Source organism: Amaranthus tricolor, chromosome 11 (genome assembly GCF_026212465.1).
Source record: "Amaranthus tricolor cultivar Red isolate AtriRed21 chromosome 11, ASM2621246v1, whole genome shotgun sequence".
In the NCBI taxonomy this organism is placed as follows: Eukaryota; Viridiplantae; Streptophyta; class Magnoliopsida; order Caryophyllales; family Amaranthaceae; genus Amaranthus; species Amaranthus tricolor.
Window position 1 is genome coordinate 24822497 of NC_080057.1, and position 17314 is coordinate 24839810.

General features: G+C 36.1%; 1 protein-coding gene across 2 annotated transcripts; it reads right to left on the reverse strand.

Annotated features, from left to right (window-relative positions):
• Positions 1–108: 108 nt before the first annotated feature.
• Positions 109–16251, reverse strand: LOC130827700 (mediator of RNA polymerase II transcription subunit 33A-like). 2 transcript variants are annotated; one of them, XM_057693520.1, is made up of 12 exons: positions 15855–16251; positions 15646–15756; positions 13830–14177; positions 12090–12406; positions 11916–12007; positions 9772–10111; positions 8984–9191; positions 7365–7479; positions 7109–7270; positions 5191–5827; positions 3020–3226; positions 109–1378 (listed from the first exon to the last, which is right to left on the reverse strand). In XM_057693520.1, exons 1-12 carry the CDS (start codon positions 16109–16111, stop codon positions 261–263), a joined length of 3912 nt encoding a protein of 1303 aa, XP_057549503.1. In that variant the 5' UTR covers positions 16112–16251; the 3' UTR covers positions 109–260. The 2 variants fall into 2 exon arrangements, with proteins under 2 accessions (XP_057549503.1, XP_057549504.1); XM_057693521.1 differs by lacking the exon at positions 15855–16251 and having other exon boundaries at positions 13830–14068.
• Between the last annotated feature and the right edge of the window lie 1063 nt (positions 16252–17314).

Sequence of the window (17314 nt, forward strand, 5' to 3'; positions counted from 1 at the left end):
TAGTCCAGTAATTGGCCTAGGTTTTCTTACATTTCCTACAACTTTACATGATCTAGGCGAAATGAATAAACGGACTGAAGGATGACAGATGCCAAGGGAAAAATTGAATAGTTGTGTGAACGATTTGGTTATTGCTGATATAGAAACGAGCTGATAGCAATCTGTTAGAGTGGGTCTTTCTAGAAGGGAATCTATATCAGGTTGTTAAACTGCAAGACAGTTACTAGACGAGAAATATGTATGGAAAGAGCTATACGGACCTATTGAGCACTCTGACCTATAAGCTCAGCAGCCGCACCCATTGCATGTACGCCACTAACACCCATCAATGCAATCGCCAATTCCTCTTCATTACACTGCCGCAAACCCTTACTCAGGCTCTTTAATATATTCACGTCAATTTCCTGCAACCATGAAGGGATACACCGAACCAACAAGCCCAAAAAACCTGAAACATAAGCCTGCCAAGTAGCCAAATCGCATCCAAGGGAGATATTTCCTTCAAGAGCAGTAACCATAAATTCAAGATGAGAAGCTAGGACCTTGGATCGGTATTTTGAACCGGATGATGCTGTATCGATTCCCCAAGCAAATAGTCCGTAAAGCACGACTAAGTAAGCTAATGCATAGCCACTTAATATGGCAATAACGCCCCCTGGTTCTCCTATGTCATCTGATCTCTGATTTGAAATTAACCATGAAGGCAAGATCTCTTTAAGCAATGTTTGCAGCAGATTTGACCCACCAGATATCGAGAGAAATGAAGCCCCGACGGAAGCAGCAAGTTTGACACGTCTCATCGCAGAAGCGAGAGATACCTGACTGTATCGCATTCCAGACTTGACTTTTTTCAATTTCCGGAGTCTCTCGGGAGATAAGCCACCAATGGCAATACCTTTCACTGACGTCATCAGAATTGAGAGAACTTCTTCTGCCACTAAAGTGATGTTCCTAATGAACGGAGATACATGGAGATAGAACATACCAGGGGCAACTGGGGGCATTCCATTGGAGCAACGGGAAACCAAACCATGGCCAAGAAGAGCACCTACACCTTCATTCCTACATCTAGAGGAAGCATTAAACCCCAGGACAGAGGAAAAACAGCTCCTTAGAAGCTGCACAACAGCATCATTGTTGAGGTTGAAGACAGAGCGTGACGCCGCAAAGACAAGGAAGTCACTCCAGCGCTTGGCCTTTTGGGCCCAGAGAGCTGATACGATAGGCATGCAGGGCCAAGGACAGCGAGCTGCCAGTAAAACCACTCCCTTACCAACCAAGTTCAAATAACGTTCATTGGCCTTGTCAATTTTGTAGGTTATGGTTAGACTCAGCAGCGCAGCTAATGGTAGTGGAAGCGTAGGAATAGAGCTACCCACTGCAAAAACAAATTAAAAGTAAAAGTCAAGAACTCAAGTATCCATAAATAACTAGAGCACTTTGATAGCAAACTAAAATTTCTACAGAAAACAAATTGCCAAATACTTTAGTTCCCAATTGAAACGGTCAAGATACACAATGTAAGTATAGTTTTTGTTTTAATTAAATAATGAGAGAAGAAAGACTTCGCATGGGTATCCACAGTTCATAAAAGTTGCATAAAATAAAATCTCATATTTGCAAGCCTTTATATAAGCCAGTAGTATTGCTCACTAATGGAGAAAGGGAGGCAAGAACGAGGAATATAGCATCAGTTAATCTGTTTCTGTTAGCATTAACAATAAGAATTTGAGCTATAAAAATCGTTGGTACTGCTCACTTATAGTGGTGCACTTCAAGAAAGTGTCGTGTCCAAGTGCCCACTGGCCACACCCGTGTCAGATCCAAATTTCATGCGTCGTGTCAACACGGGTACAGCAGGGCAACTTGGCGTATCCTGGTAACATAGCTCCCTGATCTTCTATTTTTATCTCTCATCTTTTTTTTGGAAAATAAGTCAATTTTTTAATTTCACCAAAATGTACAAGATACAGTAAATGTCAAAAACAAAACAAGCAAACCTAGTAGCACACGCAAACAGGATACACAATTCATAAGTCATGACAGTCAAGAGTGGAGAAAAATAAAAGGATAGTAATTCCTTGTGAAACCAATAAGTAACACTGAAAAAGGAGTATGATGAGGGAAAATTATTTGTAAAACACTTGCATATTAAAGGACCAAATCCTAATGATGTTCTTTCAGCCGCTACTCCACATCTCCAAACATTGGTTTGTACTTCTCTTTCAATGGTTTCATTAACATGTCTCTTTAATCCCCCTCCTAAACATCCATTCAATAACTCGTCAAAGTACTCCTTAGTCCTTCCATCTATTCTTAACCTCTTCATTTTGGACAAAAATGTAATGTTGTTTATCCTTGACACACTTCACTCTACTAAGACCCTTTCTAACAAGTCTAAATCTGGATTTTCAACCCTTTTCAAACGAGCCCCCGAGCCCCCAGAGTTAGATTTGGGACTTGTGAGTCCGAAATCTTAGACCCTTACCTAATACCCAAGTGTCACTGCAGTACCTATACTGGAGTCTGAGTCATGGATGAGAATTATGTAATAGGAGCTTTATGACCTTTTAACTTTAGAATAGGGATGGAAAGAAATGTGTGGCAAGGATTCGCCATTTGTTCTTGATACTAAGGATTTTATGGTTGATCCTACTTTGAATCGTTTTTGGCACCAATTTAGCTTGATTGGAATGACATTGACCTCAGAATCGTTTGATGTTACAATCCTGGTCACGATCTAATAACACTAGTTGAAAGTTGAAACCACTACTTCAAGGTATCAAATTCAAGGTTATTAGAGCCATCAAGTTGGAGTTAAGAGAAGATTAGAAAACATCTTTAATTGAAGAGAACATCAAAGAGACCCCAAGGAAATAAGCAGGATATTTTTACTTCTCTTTTTTCATAGTAGATTGTGGAGGGTATCTAAGTGGAATAAGAGAACCATAAGAGAGTAACACCAACAATGTATACATGGAAAAATCATACAAAGCGGAAAAAGATTCAAAAAGAATACCTGTAGCCAAACTGGGGACATCGATGCCAGTGGCAGCCAGAAGTTCATTTATTTGTTGTTCAACCAAGGATAAATTAGCCGCAGGACTTGGCCAATCAGTTCCATTCATAGAAGCTGGTTTCCAAACGCCTCTAGTTACTTCAGCTGTAAAATAGCTTAATATGCTTGCTAGTGAAGCTGGGAAAAAATCAGCAAGATCCTTCAGCCCTAAATATCAAATTAGTTTCCTCAGTAACAGAAGACATAATATAACAAATATTCTAAGCAAGCTGCCATAAATATTACAATATGCTTGTCAGAAATTCTGGGAGAAAATCTATGCTGAATTTTATGATCAACAAACATGCTACCGCATGCATTATCTAACCAACAAATTGCAACAAACACCAAATAAGTAACAGCAACGTTTGATAGGGCCAAATGAATAGAAGTGAATACATGTAGGTGATCTTTGAAATTGAATTTATTAGTTAGTGGAATAGTACTCCTTTAATCCCATTAAAATTGCATTAAGTGCATTTGGCACAATGATTAAGGATGAGTGGGGTCATAAAATTGTGCAGATATCATTAAAAGAAAAAGGAGATGTGTGGATGAGAATCAAATAAAGTGATAAAGACATTTACAAAAAAAATTGTGGCAAAGTAAAAAGGACGAACGTCTAAAATGAAAAGTGTGGCTTTATAGGGGCTGAGGGAATATATGATAGGGCCGACCGGCCGAATAAAGTATAATCTTTGAAAATAAAGATCTCTCATGCTGATTTAACTTAGTTCATGAACCTGACCCAATATGTTGAGAGTAGGGATGGCATGGGTCGAATTTGGGTTGGGTCCAACCATAATGCAAAACAAGGTCGTATATCGTATCGGCCGTAGCGTATAGTTTATTTAATTTACCAGAACCAATATTACCCGCATCGTAAATGTGTAATAATACCACTTTTTAGACCGCTTCAAGTGATATTTCATGGTTTAGGCTGAAATTTGGAGATATGATAACCGCATCACCCAGTTATCGTATTATCGTATCTGTTTCCGCAACCGCAACCATTACCATATTTTTGCATTATGGGTCCAGCTAGACCTAGATCCAAACCCTATTTTTTTATTGGACCCAAATCTATAGGGTCTAGAAAATTTGGATCCTGAGGGTTTGGATCTGGATTCAACATTATTTTTATGTTTGTTTTTCAAAAGATTTTATAAAAAAACATTTTATACAATTTTGTCCATTTGTAAAAAATTATTTAAATACTTTTAATTAACAAGGATTTTCTAATACTTTATATCGATTAAGAGATCAAACATAAGAATTTTTCCACCGTTCAAGTTCTTTAAACAAAATATTCACCAAGTCTTTCGATTTTCAAAGTACAAATACTGAAATACAACCAAATTTCAAATTACATAAACTAACAAAGTTACAAATCAAACAAACAGATAAACATAATAATTATATAAGCTTTTTAAAAATAAATGAAAAAGGGCTATGGGTCGAATTTAGATTGGATTTGGGTCTCAAAAGTGTGGACCCGAACCCAAACCATAAGCTCATGGACCTAGATCCGACACGAACCCTTAGGTTCCAAAAATAGGTGGATCCAAACTCTTAAATTAGGATCGGGTCGAGTCTTGGACCCCATGCCCATCCCTGGTTGAGAGTAAAGCTTACGTATCATTGTTGTATATTAGAATTTAGAACAGGGAGAAAGTGTGAAACATAGAATGGTAAAAGAGATTAGGAGAGTAGTTGAAGGGACGGGATTGTAGGAAAGGAGAAACACAACATTTTTATTGCTTCACATAACTTTCATTCCTAATTTCTATGCCAAAACTACCGAAGTTTTCACCTCCTGAACAAAGATGTTGCAAAGGACACTAAAGGACTCATGTCCGCATTCATAGTAGGGTGAAGTGTTTAATGCAGCTAGTTCATTGTTATTTTGGATCATAACAACCAATGAGTATGCAGTAGACCATGTAAAAAATTCCACTATTGAAGAGAGATCATTAACCTTCATTAATTATCTTCGCATTTATTGCAAGAAGTAGAACAAAACTATCAGTGAAGATTGTAGTGGACATTGAACTTCAATGTCAACACCCATAAAAAAATCCAAAAGTACATAACAAGAATGCCGAATACAAGATTATGGATAGCAAACCAACCTGTTGCTAAATCACGTGGAGATAATTTATCATGGGCACATGCTGTTAAAGCTGCATCCAATACAAAGGGAAGAGCTTCTAGAATATCCCACGCAGGTAGCTGCAGCCGTAGAACTGCCTCTTCACCAGATGAACTGCTACTACCAGAAGTTGTGCCTCTATTCATTTTTTTGAAAAGCATATTCAAGAGATCCTCAACAATTTGATGAACAGGGGAACCTGGCCTAAGACCAGAAAGCGGGGAGGCAATGCAAGCCTGATGCTGTCCATACCAACATTTTAATCTGGGAAAAGAATCCATAAAAATGGGTTCTGTGAAGGGGGCAGAGAGCAATTTGTAAAATCTCTGGCCTCTATTCTGATCAATCGTTGTATTGGCTAGAGATTCTAATTGGCTGTTTCTCACTAGAAGAAGGTACTCTGGACTTAGCTGGGACGCCACAGATGGCATATCACCCAAGGCTTGATCAATATGAGTACGGTCAAAAGTCCATAACTTTAAAAGAAGAGTAAATGCATTAGAGAACACTGCTTGAGCGTTTAATTCCTCCCCTGTTGTACGGGTCCACAAGATCTTTGGTGGACAAGAGCCAAAAGCCTCACAGATTGGCATCAATGCTCCAGCAAGATGTGGAACCTGAAATGAACAAATAAATCAGCTCCAAAAGAGTGGAACCGAGTAAGTACTATGTAGTAACTGTTGACTATTGCAGTATGATGTGCAATCAAAGTTCGCCAAGTTCACTTCATAACTAATTGAAATTTCACAAGCATGCTAATACAAGTGATGATTCCAAGAACTTCATCAAATTCAAATCATTTAGCCATATACAGACCACTTGTAAGACTTACTTTAACCCTTACTCCCCGCTTAACCAGATATTAATCAAGTACAAGTCACAATAACCCAAAAAAAGATAATTTCCTACAACCTTTCTCTTTCTTTTTGCTCAATCTTTATCCCAACAAATATGGGATCAACCAGCATCATTGCGTGTAGACGACTTTACCAAGATATTTGACACTTTCTAACGTTTAACTAACAGAAATTCACTCTTTTAATAATTGAAAAAAACTCATCTCAAAAAAATAATAGGAAAAAAAGGATAATCTATGATCAGACTAAAAAAAAAGAAAAAAAAGTGAGGGATCAAATCATACCAATATGAATCCTTTTTAATGCATTTATTCAAAAATGAAGTAATTCAACCAAAAGAAATTGTTCATGTAATTAGGCAACTAAAAGAAGTTGTTGAGTATCTAAACTAAATAGATAATCTACTATCCGTAATTTCTATAGATCCAGAACTCCCAAAGGAAAGAGCATATTCACAATAATAATTTTAAAATTATTCAAAAAAAACGTACAGGTTTTTAAAGTTCAGCTACCCATGATAAGGTAAGTTCCAAATTAATCAAGAATAGTCTTGTGACCATCAAGTGACTGTTCTTGAATTTGTAGATAATAAATCTACAGTCTCAAGCCCAATAACCTTCTAAGCTCAGCACTCTTTTGTATATGGTTGACACTGCTGATCTCTTTCTACTATGATTCACCAATCCTCATTCATCATTCAAAAAAAATCTCACTTACACATTGAGATATCATTTGTAACAGTTTTAACAACTAGAAGTCATAAACATGAACACATAGCACACCAAAGAATAGAAAAGTTAAACCAGAAAACTTTTTACTTGAGTACATGAGTATGAGATACAAGGAAGCAAAGTGAGCATTAAGTCTAAGATAAGAAGCTTGCCAAATAGCTAAATCTTAAGCAACACGTGAACAAGCAAACTTTGGAATTTGCATTTCTGAGAAATACCACGTAGTATGCTTGTTCAACAGACACAGTAAAATATTAGTATAAACCAGTCCCAATAAGATCATAATTAAGAAGCAGCAAATTCAACTAACCAAACCATGGAGTGAAAAGATCTGTACTATGTCCAATGTTGCTATTCCAACAAGAAGTACATTCAGGAAAGGTCCATAATTAATCAAATGACTCTCACTTCCAGAATATTCTGCTGGCATGGAAGGTGACAGCAACCTTAGAATAAATTGAACTGTGTGCTCCTGAAAAAAATGAAATATTCAGTAAGCCAGTGAGGCAGCCACCATACACAAAACAGGATACATTTAACAAAAAATCTAAAAGTTAAAGCCACACCTGTACATTCCAACCACGGAGAAGTGAAGATCCACAAAGAACTGTAGCAGCTGATATCTTCTCATCATCTGACCCATTAATTGCAATTTCATACATTCTTTCTACCTCTGCTAAACTTCCAATCAAACAAAGGAGATTGAGTTCTAGATCAACAAAGAGGGGAATAATCAAAGCACCAACAATTAGCAAAAAGCCTAATGCAAGTAAAAACAGAAAATTTTCTCAATTGCACAATTTCTTTGCTAATTCATGGCTTAGTTGTAAGAAGTGTAAGGCGCACCAAGGTGCAAAATGTCCTTAGTGCCTAGGCGCAAAGCACAGAGAGAAGGCATGAGCTTTTGTAGGCGAGGTGCACTTTTCTCTAAAAAGCTTGAACAAAAATTTAAAACATATATAATACTTAAAACAACATGACATTCACATTCAAGTAGCCAAAAGGTTGAAAATATTCATCATCAATGCGATAAACACAACTTTAGCACATAACTATTATAACAAGATTATAGAATACCCAAACTTTTCCGCTCAGTTCGTTCATGTAAGCAACAGTTTCTCATATTCAAGTGAATTTGGGTTTCGAGTTTTATTTCTTATTTACACAAACAAGCTTAAGTTAATTATCCAACTGAATGATGAGGCACGCCAAGGTGCATGCCTATTGTAGTGGGCTTTGCCTCACCTAGCAAAGGCATTTTTTGTTGAGCTTGAGCTCGAGGCACACAAGGCGCAAAGTGAGACGCGCTTTTTAAAACTAAGATTCAATGGCAGGAGGACCTTGATAGGAAAATGGGCAATACTTTTTGGGTTAGGTCATGACCCACTAAAAATAAACAGTTCATCAAACAGTCAAAATTCATAGTTGGTGGCTTGGTGCAAGTTTCAGAAAGCCCTTCTTACGAGATCCACACCCAGCAGAGAGGACCTTATTTACAATAGTGGTAAGCTTGAGAACACCAAACCTTCGTATACTCTACCTGCCACCTGGGGCACATATACGTGGAAGCAATCCGTAAGAATATTAAGCTAAGTTTTATATTGATAGCACAAGAGTGAAGAGACTTCATTGATACTATGCTCCCGTATATATCTTCAGCAAAATGAGTTTACAACATATCTGCTATTGAAGAATTAGCATACAAAATCAACAAAACAGAATTCTCTAAACAATCAATGTCCAAAACCGATGCAAGTAATTGAGAAACTGCTAACTGAAGCAAGCGATATGGATCTGCTTGCTCTTCAAAATACTTGTATTGAAACTTCAAACGATAGTGGATATAATGTTATATGAAATAAGGTAGTTTGTAAGTTATGGATTTTAAATCATTATTGACATGAATGTGTAATGAACCTAACGCATCAGCCACCAAGCACTCAATACTAGCAGAAGAGGAACTAAGCAAGCTGCTAGTCAGAAAAAAGCCTTAAGATGTGTGAAGTTGTAAGGAACATGCTGCCAGCTCGCCAGAGTATCATCAGGTATATCTTTCTAAAAGAGAATATTTTGCAGCAGAACTCATATTGCAATTTTATTTATTGTTAAAAAAAGTTGAACATGAGCCTATATATACAGATGAATCAGCATAGCAAAATACTAATTAATAATTAATGCACTGTACCTAGAGGCAGGACTGGAAACCAGAGCATTCACCAATGCTGAGGTAAGAGGGGAACCTTTCATTAAAGATGACCAACCAGTAACTTGTCCAGATACACGAGGTTTTTGATTGACCAATGCATTCACATAACCAGGCCATGCATATGCTGAGTTATCCAACAAATTTCTTGCAATGCAAGCCTCAACAATCAAATGGCGCAAATTTCCAGCTGCCAAGCAGTAAAATAAATAAACAAAATCCAATACAGAAGTCTTCTCATTGTTTATGAATTCAAAAAGCTTTGTTACCGTGATTTGTACAAGAGAAAAACTAGCAAGTATACAAGCCGATGCTCACAACTACTACAAGAAAAACACATTTTAGAATTCAAAAATAAACACAATGGCAGATATGAATCGGTGATTTATACAACTGAATCTCTTCCTGTATAGAAATAGGATTATACTAGTATTTTAAGAAAAATATTCAATATACATTACTAATGCTTAAAAAGCTTTGTTACCAAATACAGTCATTTCACATGCAGTCTAGCTTCAAAACTAGAACATACATAAAACAACTCAAAGTTATCCCTACCTGGAGAATGGTACAGAAAAAAATAAAACATTTTTGGAAGATTCTTTTTTTCCTCTAATGAACTATAATAGCATCACAAGTGAAAAAGTCTAGGAATTCTCCCAAGATATATTTTTTAAAGGGTCTCAAAGCTTCCTGAATACATAATCTCAATGAAAAAGTAACAGAAGCACATATTACAACAGGAACAGAGCAGACAAGGGATAACTCACCACAGTTAATTGGAACATCACAGACATTAACAGAATCGAAGTATCCAGTGCTGTTACTGAGGCCAGAAAGATACAATATAGCTTTAATAGCAGCCTGATTTGCAATTGACGAAATAGATGGAGGAGGAGTTAGCAAGCTTTCATATTCACCTAACTGCTGCAAACTGGAAACCAACTCATGGCGACGGCTCATAGAAGACTGTTTATTCTCCCCTTGAGTAAACTCAGGCTCCATATTTTCATCTTCAATTAGGTTGAGAAGCACAAGAGGTGTAATTGATAATAACATGCACAAGCAAGTGTCGCGGCGAGCTACAGGACCTTCACAAGCATTCCTCTCCTGAAACAATGATGACGGCTACAACATCAACTGAAGAACTAATTACAATTTTAAGTACGTGTACATCATAGAGCCATTTACATCAAGAGTATAAGCTTTAACAATAACAAATTAGAGCTTTTCAAGCTACAGAGTATCAGAAAGCAGCCTTTTCTATCAAAGAATAAAAGCTCAACTTAAGAAGTGGATGAAAGGAAACTAATGCAGTTACTTGTCACAAAAGATTTCATGCTCTACTTCTTTGAAACACATAGTTATCAACATTTAAAAGCAAGTTGAGAGCTCAATAGAGAGCCATAAAGCATTTTCTTAGCGATAGAATGTACTACTAGGCAAAAAGAAAAAATTCATCTACTTAAAATTCCATTGAACTTATAAAAGGCATATACTATTTAGGATCATGAACATAGTGCAAAAATGTGGTAACAAACACAGTGATGTAAAATAACTTTACCGATAAGCTCAATGGATCGTAGGATCATAGAAACAAATAAACAAATGCATAATCCTCCTAATTGTTGGTTTATTCTATCGGTGCCAGGCGGGATGAGGGGTTGGCACATAGAATTTGCAAACAAGACATTAATAGTTCATTATGACATAGGTTATTACAACCCTTCTCTTTGGTAGGTTCATTTTATCCTCACCCACGCCTACAATCACTTTTCTAGTGGAAGTTCGGCATTCACCATATTCTTAAATTTTTTAACATATCTTATAACACACCTTTTTCTCATCAGGAAGAGGTATTATACCTTAGGTCAATTCAGAAAAAGTATTATATGCCATGAATGTTTCGAGTATTTGAGGTCAAAAGTAAAATGAATCATAGGATTTCAGTGTGGTTGGTTAAGAAGAGAGGTAAACTAGAGTTTTAAGTGATCGAAGAATTCCTTTAAGGTTAAGGAGAAAATTATATCAGACATCCATTTGACCAGAATTGTTTATGAGTCAGAATGTCGATCCTTTAGAAGGATCATGGTACGAAGTTGGGGTAACTGAGATGCATATGCTACAACGGATACGCGGACAAGGATAAAAAATTAACATCAGTAATCAAGCATTGAAGATAAGATGAAGGAATATCGTCTTTATTAGATCAAGGAAATTTCAAAACAGAAAGCAGAAGAGGGAGATAAATATTAAATTGAATGCCAGAAGGAAAAATACGAGAGATTAAGGCTTATAAGTCCATATGACAAGAAATAGGAATGCATGAAGGAGGAGAATCCAAGGATGATGAAGGGTACTAAATAATAAACTATACTAAGACATTCATTTACACACAAAATTGACCTTGCAAAATAACAGAAATAGAAGGCCAACCAAATGATGAATAGTGAAGACAATCATTACTGTCACTTTGAGGCCAAAAGTGGTAGAAACAACGAAAAAATGGCCACACAAAGACATTTAAAGGAAATAATGTGCACGTTGCTGCCAATGTCCCAAGGGGTGATAAATGGCTACAATTACCCGAGGCAGAAGGCTTTCGAGGAAGAGAAAAAGAAGAATGGAAGTATAAAAGTACTCCAAGAAACAGCAAAAGCTTTGAAAATAAAATTATCGAGGACAACACAGAAGAAAGGTTCCATTGCCGGCATAAAAATGAAAATTTAACAAGACTCATTAACACTGACACAAACAAGTTGAGAAATGCTAGGTTCACAAAGTATCTAAATAAGTCATAAGACTTTCTTCCGTGTAATCAAATAAGTAATTTCTTCCTTTAAAGGAAAAAGAAATATTATTTGTCAATAAGACTATACATTACTAGCCTAATAGGTGGTCTTGATTGACATACCCTTTGAACAAGGCGTAAATTTGCAATCCATAGGCCAAGGAAGGCGTCATACCATGTTGTATTGTAAAGTGCTTGGAGTGATTTAACCATGCCTGCAACATGGAGTACATGAGTTTTCTCCTTTTACATGATTATAGTCATATTAAAGCATAAAACACCAAACAGAAATCATACCAGTAAGTGAATCTATGGCACTATTCGGAGACACTACTACTCCCTCCATGGCATCTTCTAGAAACAAATCGATTGGGAGCCAGAGAGAAGAATGACTTACACCATGACATTGAACAGCAGATGGTACATAGCATCCAGCATCCATTACATCATGAAACAGGTGCTGTAGGCTAGTTTTACTTTGCCACTGGTGTTTGCATGCATCAGAAACCATTTGTGAAAAGACTTCTGGAGTTGTTCGATTGGAACACCTTAAGGCTGATGATTCTGACGCAAGCAGTTGTAAATGTTGATAGAAGTCTTTCCAAATCAAGGGCCTAAGTAATGCATGGGAGCGATCAGAAGTGAAACATGGTAGCCCGACCAGTAATACATGCAAAAGTCTCAAAATTAATACTAAGTGAGCAATGAAATAACAATCAGATATGTACTTTCTGAAGCTCAAAAAAAAAAACAAATATGATGGAGATTAAATCTTGGGAAATTTTGCGAGTTGTGAATGTATTTTATTGAATTTCTCAAGAGTCAAAAAGCCCTCACTCAAATGGAGGAATAGGGAGCTATAGGGATAATCTAGAAGCATTAGCAAAGCAAAAAGGAATATTGATCCTTTCAAGAGACCCAAGATCTGTAAGCAAATTACTTTTCTTGAAAAGATAAAGTAAAAATTTCATTCAACAGAAAAAAGACATATACAAAGTAGGAGGACCAGAAGCCCAGAAGACCACCACAAATGAGCCAAATGAAAATAAAAAAAGTACTCCAACTTGGCAAATCATCACAAAGTGAGAAGTAGGCTAGGGAATCCCATTTATATAAGAAATCTATAAAAGAATTAGTTTGTGTTCTATTACAAAGTTTAAGGTTGTTGAAAGCAAGAATAAGAGATGATTTATCAAATATTTGGCTTGTGCCAACTCCATATGGGTAGAAAATTTTCCCACCATAAGCTCTTAGCCTCTTACTAACAGTCTTTTTTCTATTGCAGGCAGCTTTTATAAACCATATGGAATGGATCATCCCAAAAGACTAATCGGATAGGTGAGAGAGCTCATTTTTATATAGCACAACCATTGTGGACAAGTTCCATAATTTGCAATGTCATGTTTATTATGATGTAAAACTTCTCACTAGAAGTATATAGAGAAATGTTTACTATCTCCTCAATCCCTTGAGTTTTCCACCTATCAAACTGTTGCTTTTTCAAGGAGTAAGCCAATATGGCATGGCTAGGGCATCTAAAGGAGAAAATAAAGAGAGAGAGTGAGAGAGAGAGAGAGGGCAACTTGCCAACGAGGTAAGGGGCAAATGCAAAGAGACACCCATATATGGCAAGTGGGGCAACTTCATGGGAACAAAGATGTACTTCTGCAAGATATGTTTATTGGTCAAGAATTAAGCCTTAATCAACATAATATTTACTCTGTATAATTTCAATGGGATCATAGTGTTAAAAATATTGGGTCATTATTTTAATTCTAGAAATCAACCAATTCCCATTCAAAAATAAGCAGGGCTAGGTTAGCATTTCATTTGGCTTGTAATATATCTCAAATGTTAATTTAGAATGTGGGGTGCTCTTCAACATAGAAATAAGTTATATTCTTGGCATAAACATCCAAAGGAATGGTCATGGAGTTTCAACTATTATACAGATGCTTTACTTGTCATATTCAATTAAAAACTACATAAATATAAAAGAAGAAATGAATAAGACAAGCATTGAAAAAATTCGCTTACATATTTTGACGCACTAAGAAAAAAATCTGCAATGTTACTTTACTCTGCAAAGATTCTACTATCATTTCGAAAGCCATCGAGGTATTTGATTTAAGCATTGCCTCTCGGTGCTCTGATCTATTTTCCAGAAAGTGGCCATTATCATCAATTTCTATATCCTGTATTGTAGTCAGCCATCTAGAACTCTTATCTGGAGTAAATTCCAACAATCTTTCATCATCCAAAGTTGCATCAACCAACTGCCACACATTTGAAAAAACAACAAGCAGTAAAAGAACAGCAGGATCAGAAGCTTCAATTCCAAAAACATCTGAGAGATGTAATGCCTCATCTATAGAGTTCAAAATTCTGCAGCCAAAAAGTAGCCATGTGTTACAAAATATAGCACAAAAGCAGTCACATATCAGATGAGAAGGAAAAAGACACACAATTGAGGAAGGGCATATAGCTTAAGAAACACCCACCCAACCCCACCCCCAGAGGGAGAAAACCGGCTATTGTGGTTTTAGGTAGATCATCCAGCTTACAGCCTATCCATACATACGGATGGTGCCATAAGCTGGTATGTAGCAGACCATCACAACAGATTCAGACTTTGGGGGTTCCTATCTTTGTCGTATAGTCCTAACATGGACACCATCTGCACAACTTCTTTTGTTGATAACATCTCCACTCCTGCTGCTTCAGATGCTCCTTAAATCCTCCACCACCACCTATGGAAGATGATGGATCTACGATCACGCTTACCCTTCCTCCAAATCAGTCAGCTTACTAAGGAGGTTCATCTTCAATTTCTACGCTTAGAGAGGTAGATGAGGCAAGTCAAAACTCTCATTGTCTCGGCCAGGGAGGAGGCCACGCAAATAGTTTGGTCAAGGTTTTGGGTGTAGGTGTGTTGTATGTAAACCTATGAACATTAATTTTGTATATAAATATTTATTGCAATACAGATAGTATTATTTTATTTAACTTTATTTGCATCTATATTTTGCATCTCCACTAATTGTTGGGAGATGAGGAAAATTAGTATCTTGTGGAAAGTGTGGTGCATTGCTAAGTGCAGCTTTGCTTTGATTAAATATATGGGCTAGGTTGAAAAGAAATATTGTCTTTCAAAATAATGACAGAGAACTACTAACAAATAGTTGAGGCAACAGGAGCGATTCAAGTTCTATCCAAGGTGCCTAACCGCCTGAGCTCTCCAAAAAACAGAACCTTATATATTAACAAACTCCACATAGTTCATCTATCAAGCGTAGCTCTCATGCCCACACAAAAACCAAGAAATTGAAAGTTGAATTATCTGGATGAAAAAAAGAACACCGGTCTCCTAAGAGACTATCTTTCTAGAGATGTCTCTCATGCCCGACCTATTAAAACTTAATGTCTACTTAAATCATCCTTAATGCCTACTTACATCATCCTTCCTTAATGCTTACTTACAATATCCATAATGTCTACTTATAATATCCTTAAATTCCTACTTATAGTAGCCCTAATGCCTACTTATATCATCTTAAATGCGTACTTACATCATTCTTAATGCCTACTTATCGTATTCTTAATGTCCACTTGCAATATTTTTAATGCCAAATATCCTTAATGCCAACCGAGTATTAATATTTACAATATGTTAAATGTATAATGGCCACCAAGTAACTTACTAACATTTTCTTTTATGGACCAGCACAATTAAAAACGATCTGAAAAGATCAAGAATCCACATGAAAGAATAAGAAGAAAATGAATTATCTAGACAACATCTCATACATTTCAAATTTATCCATCGATTGACTCGAAACAAGTTTATACTTACTTCTCATGGTGGCGTTCATGCAGTAAAGATGCAAAAGAAGAACCGTATCTTTTAAGAAGTTCCATGTAAAGTCTATAAGCGGCAGGATTCGAACGTCTACTTGACAAAACCCTACAAAGATTTAACAACACTATTCAGATCAAGCAAACTAAATCACTTTTTGATCGCTCAAGCTAACCTAAAAATATCCCCACCAGAGAAAAATGTACCTGGTGGAGAGCATCGCCAGGACGAGCATAGAAGGAACAAATTTGAGATCCAAAGCCATGTCGAGAAACTTCCAAATAAGATAATTATTCTTATTTAAGCAAATTTGAGATACCAGTAGATGAGACAATTCTACTGAGGGTAGAGTTAACCCAGCTGAGTTAAGAGTGGAACCGAGTTGCATCGCCCAAAGCATGGGGTCACGCGATGACTTTGTGAGCTCAATTACAGTATCCCAAACTGGCAGAGTTTCCGCCATTTATGAACTCTGTAAGAAAAACTTGCTTCGTGCGGGAACTGGGAAGGTTTTGGGAGGGAATGCGGGGGTTGTTTTGATCGCAAGAGAGTAGTCAACAATGGAGGCTTACTTTTTAAAATAAAAAAACTAATAATTCATCGATATACATACATTTGTAGTAGACGACGTCAAATACACAATGGTTTTATAATTAAACAAAATTCTATATAAAAAAATCACCATCATTATATTTATCACTGAAGTTTTTTTTCTATTTGTTTGATTTAATCTCCTTTTAAGAAATTTTTTTAATTTGACGTGACTTTGAAATAGTGATAAGTTTGATATTTTTAATCGTAATTAGCATAACTGAGAACTATGATGACGTCATATAACTCTTTACCATCGAATTAATAACAAGATTTTAAACTCTTACTACGAGAGACTTTAAAATCTAATATATAGGCAAATCAAATCCATAAAATTGAAGGCTACCATTAACTATAAAGTTGATAGTAACCCTAAAATAAAAAATAGTGGCTAGTTTTTTTTTTTTTCAGATAAAAAACAAAAAGAAAAAAGAGTAAGTTATTAGCTTATGGAGGCTTACTTAAGCTCACACAAATATCCAACTGAAACCGTTAATCAATTCAATTAAAAAATAAACGACCAAGAACTTATAATTAATAGCTAATAATAAACAGAAAAATCCTTTGTAGTAAAAAATATACAAATAAATTAAAAAACATATAAATAAAAAAACGAGGTAAAAACAAATTAAAAAAATGATTTGTAAAAAGGCAAAAGCCACAACAAGAACACCAACTAGTAAACACAATAGTATCAGTAGTTTAAGACATGGATAAGACGCTTCTAACTACTCCTATTTACGGTCAGATGCTCAAAGAGATGTAGGTTTTGGAAGTCATTTTTTATTTGTTCTTTCCATGTTCTACCAATTTTCCTCGACTTCAATTACCCTCTAATATGATGCTTTCGATCCTCTTTATGAGGGTGTCAAAAGTCTTTTTCTGCCCGTGTTCAAACTAAATCAATCTATTTTTACACATATTTGCAAAAATGACGGCAACCCATAGTTTCCATCTAAACTCTCAATTACTGATTTTATCCATTTTTGTGTTACCTTACATCCACCACAACACACAACTTCTATTTTATATGTTAAAAAATCTTCTTTATGAGTCAATATTCTATTCCATACAT

What these genes read in the sequence shown, in the direction of transcription:
- LOC130827700 (XM_057693520.1), bottom strand. Translation starts at nt 16,111, where the DNA reads ATGGCGGAAACTCTGCCAGTTTGGGATACTGTAATTGAGCTCACAAAG. An exon ending in ATTTACGCCTTGTTCAAAGG is followed by an intron (nt 10,112 to 11,915) that starts GTATGTCAATCA and finishes TCATTGTTTCAG; the next exon opens with GAGAGGAATGCTTGTGAAGG. An exon ending in TGATGTTCCAATTAACTGTG is followed by an intron (nt 9,192 to 9,771) that starts GTGAGTTATCCC and finishes ACTGCTTGGCAG; the next exon opens with CTGGAAATTTGCGCCATTTG.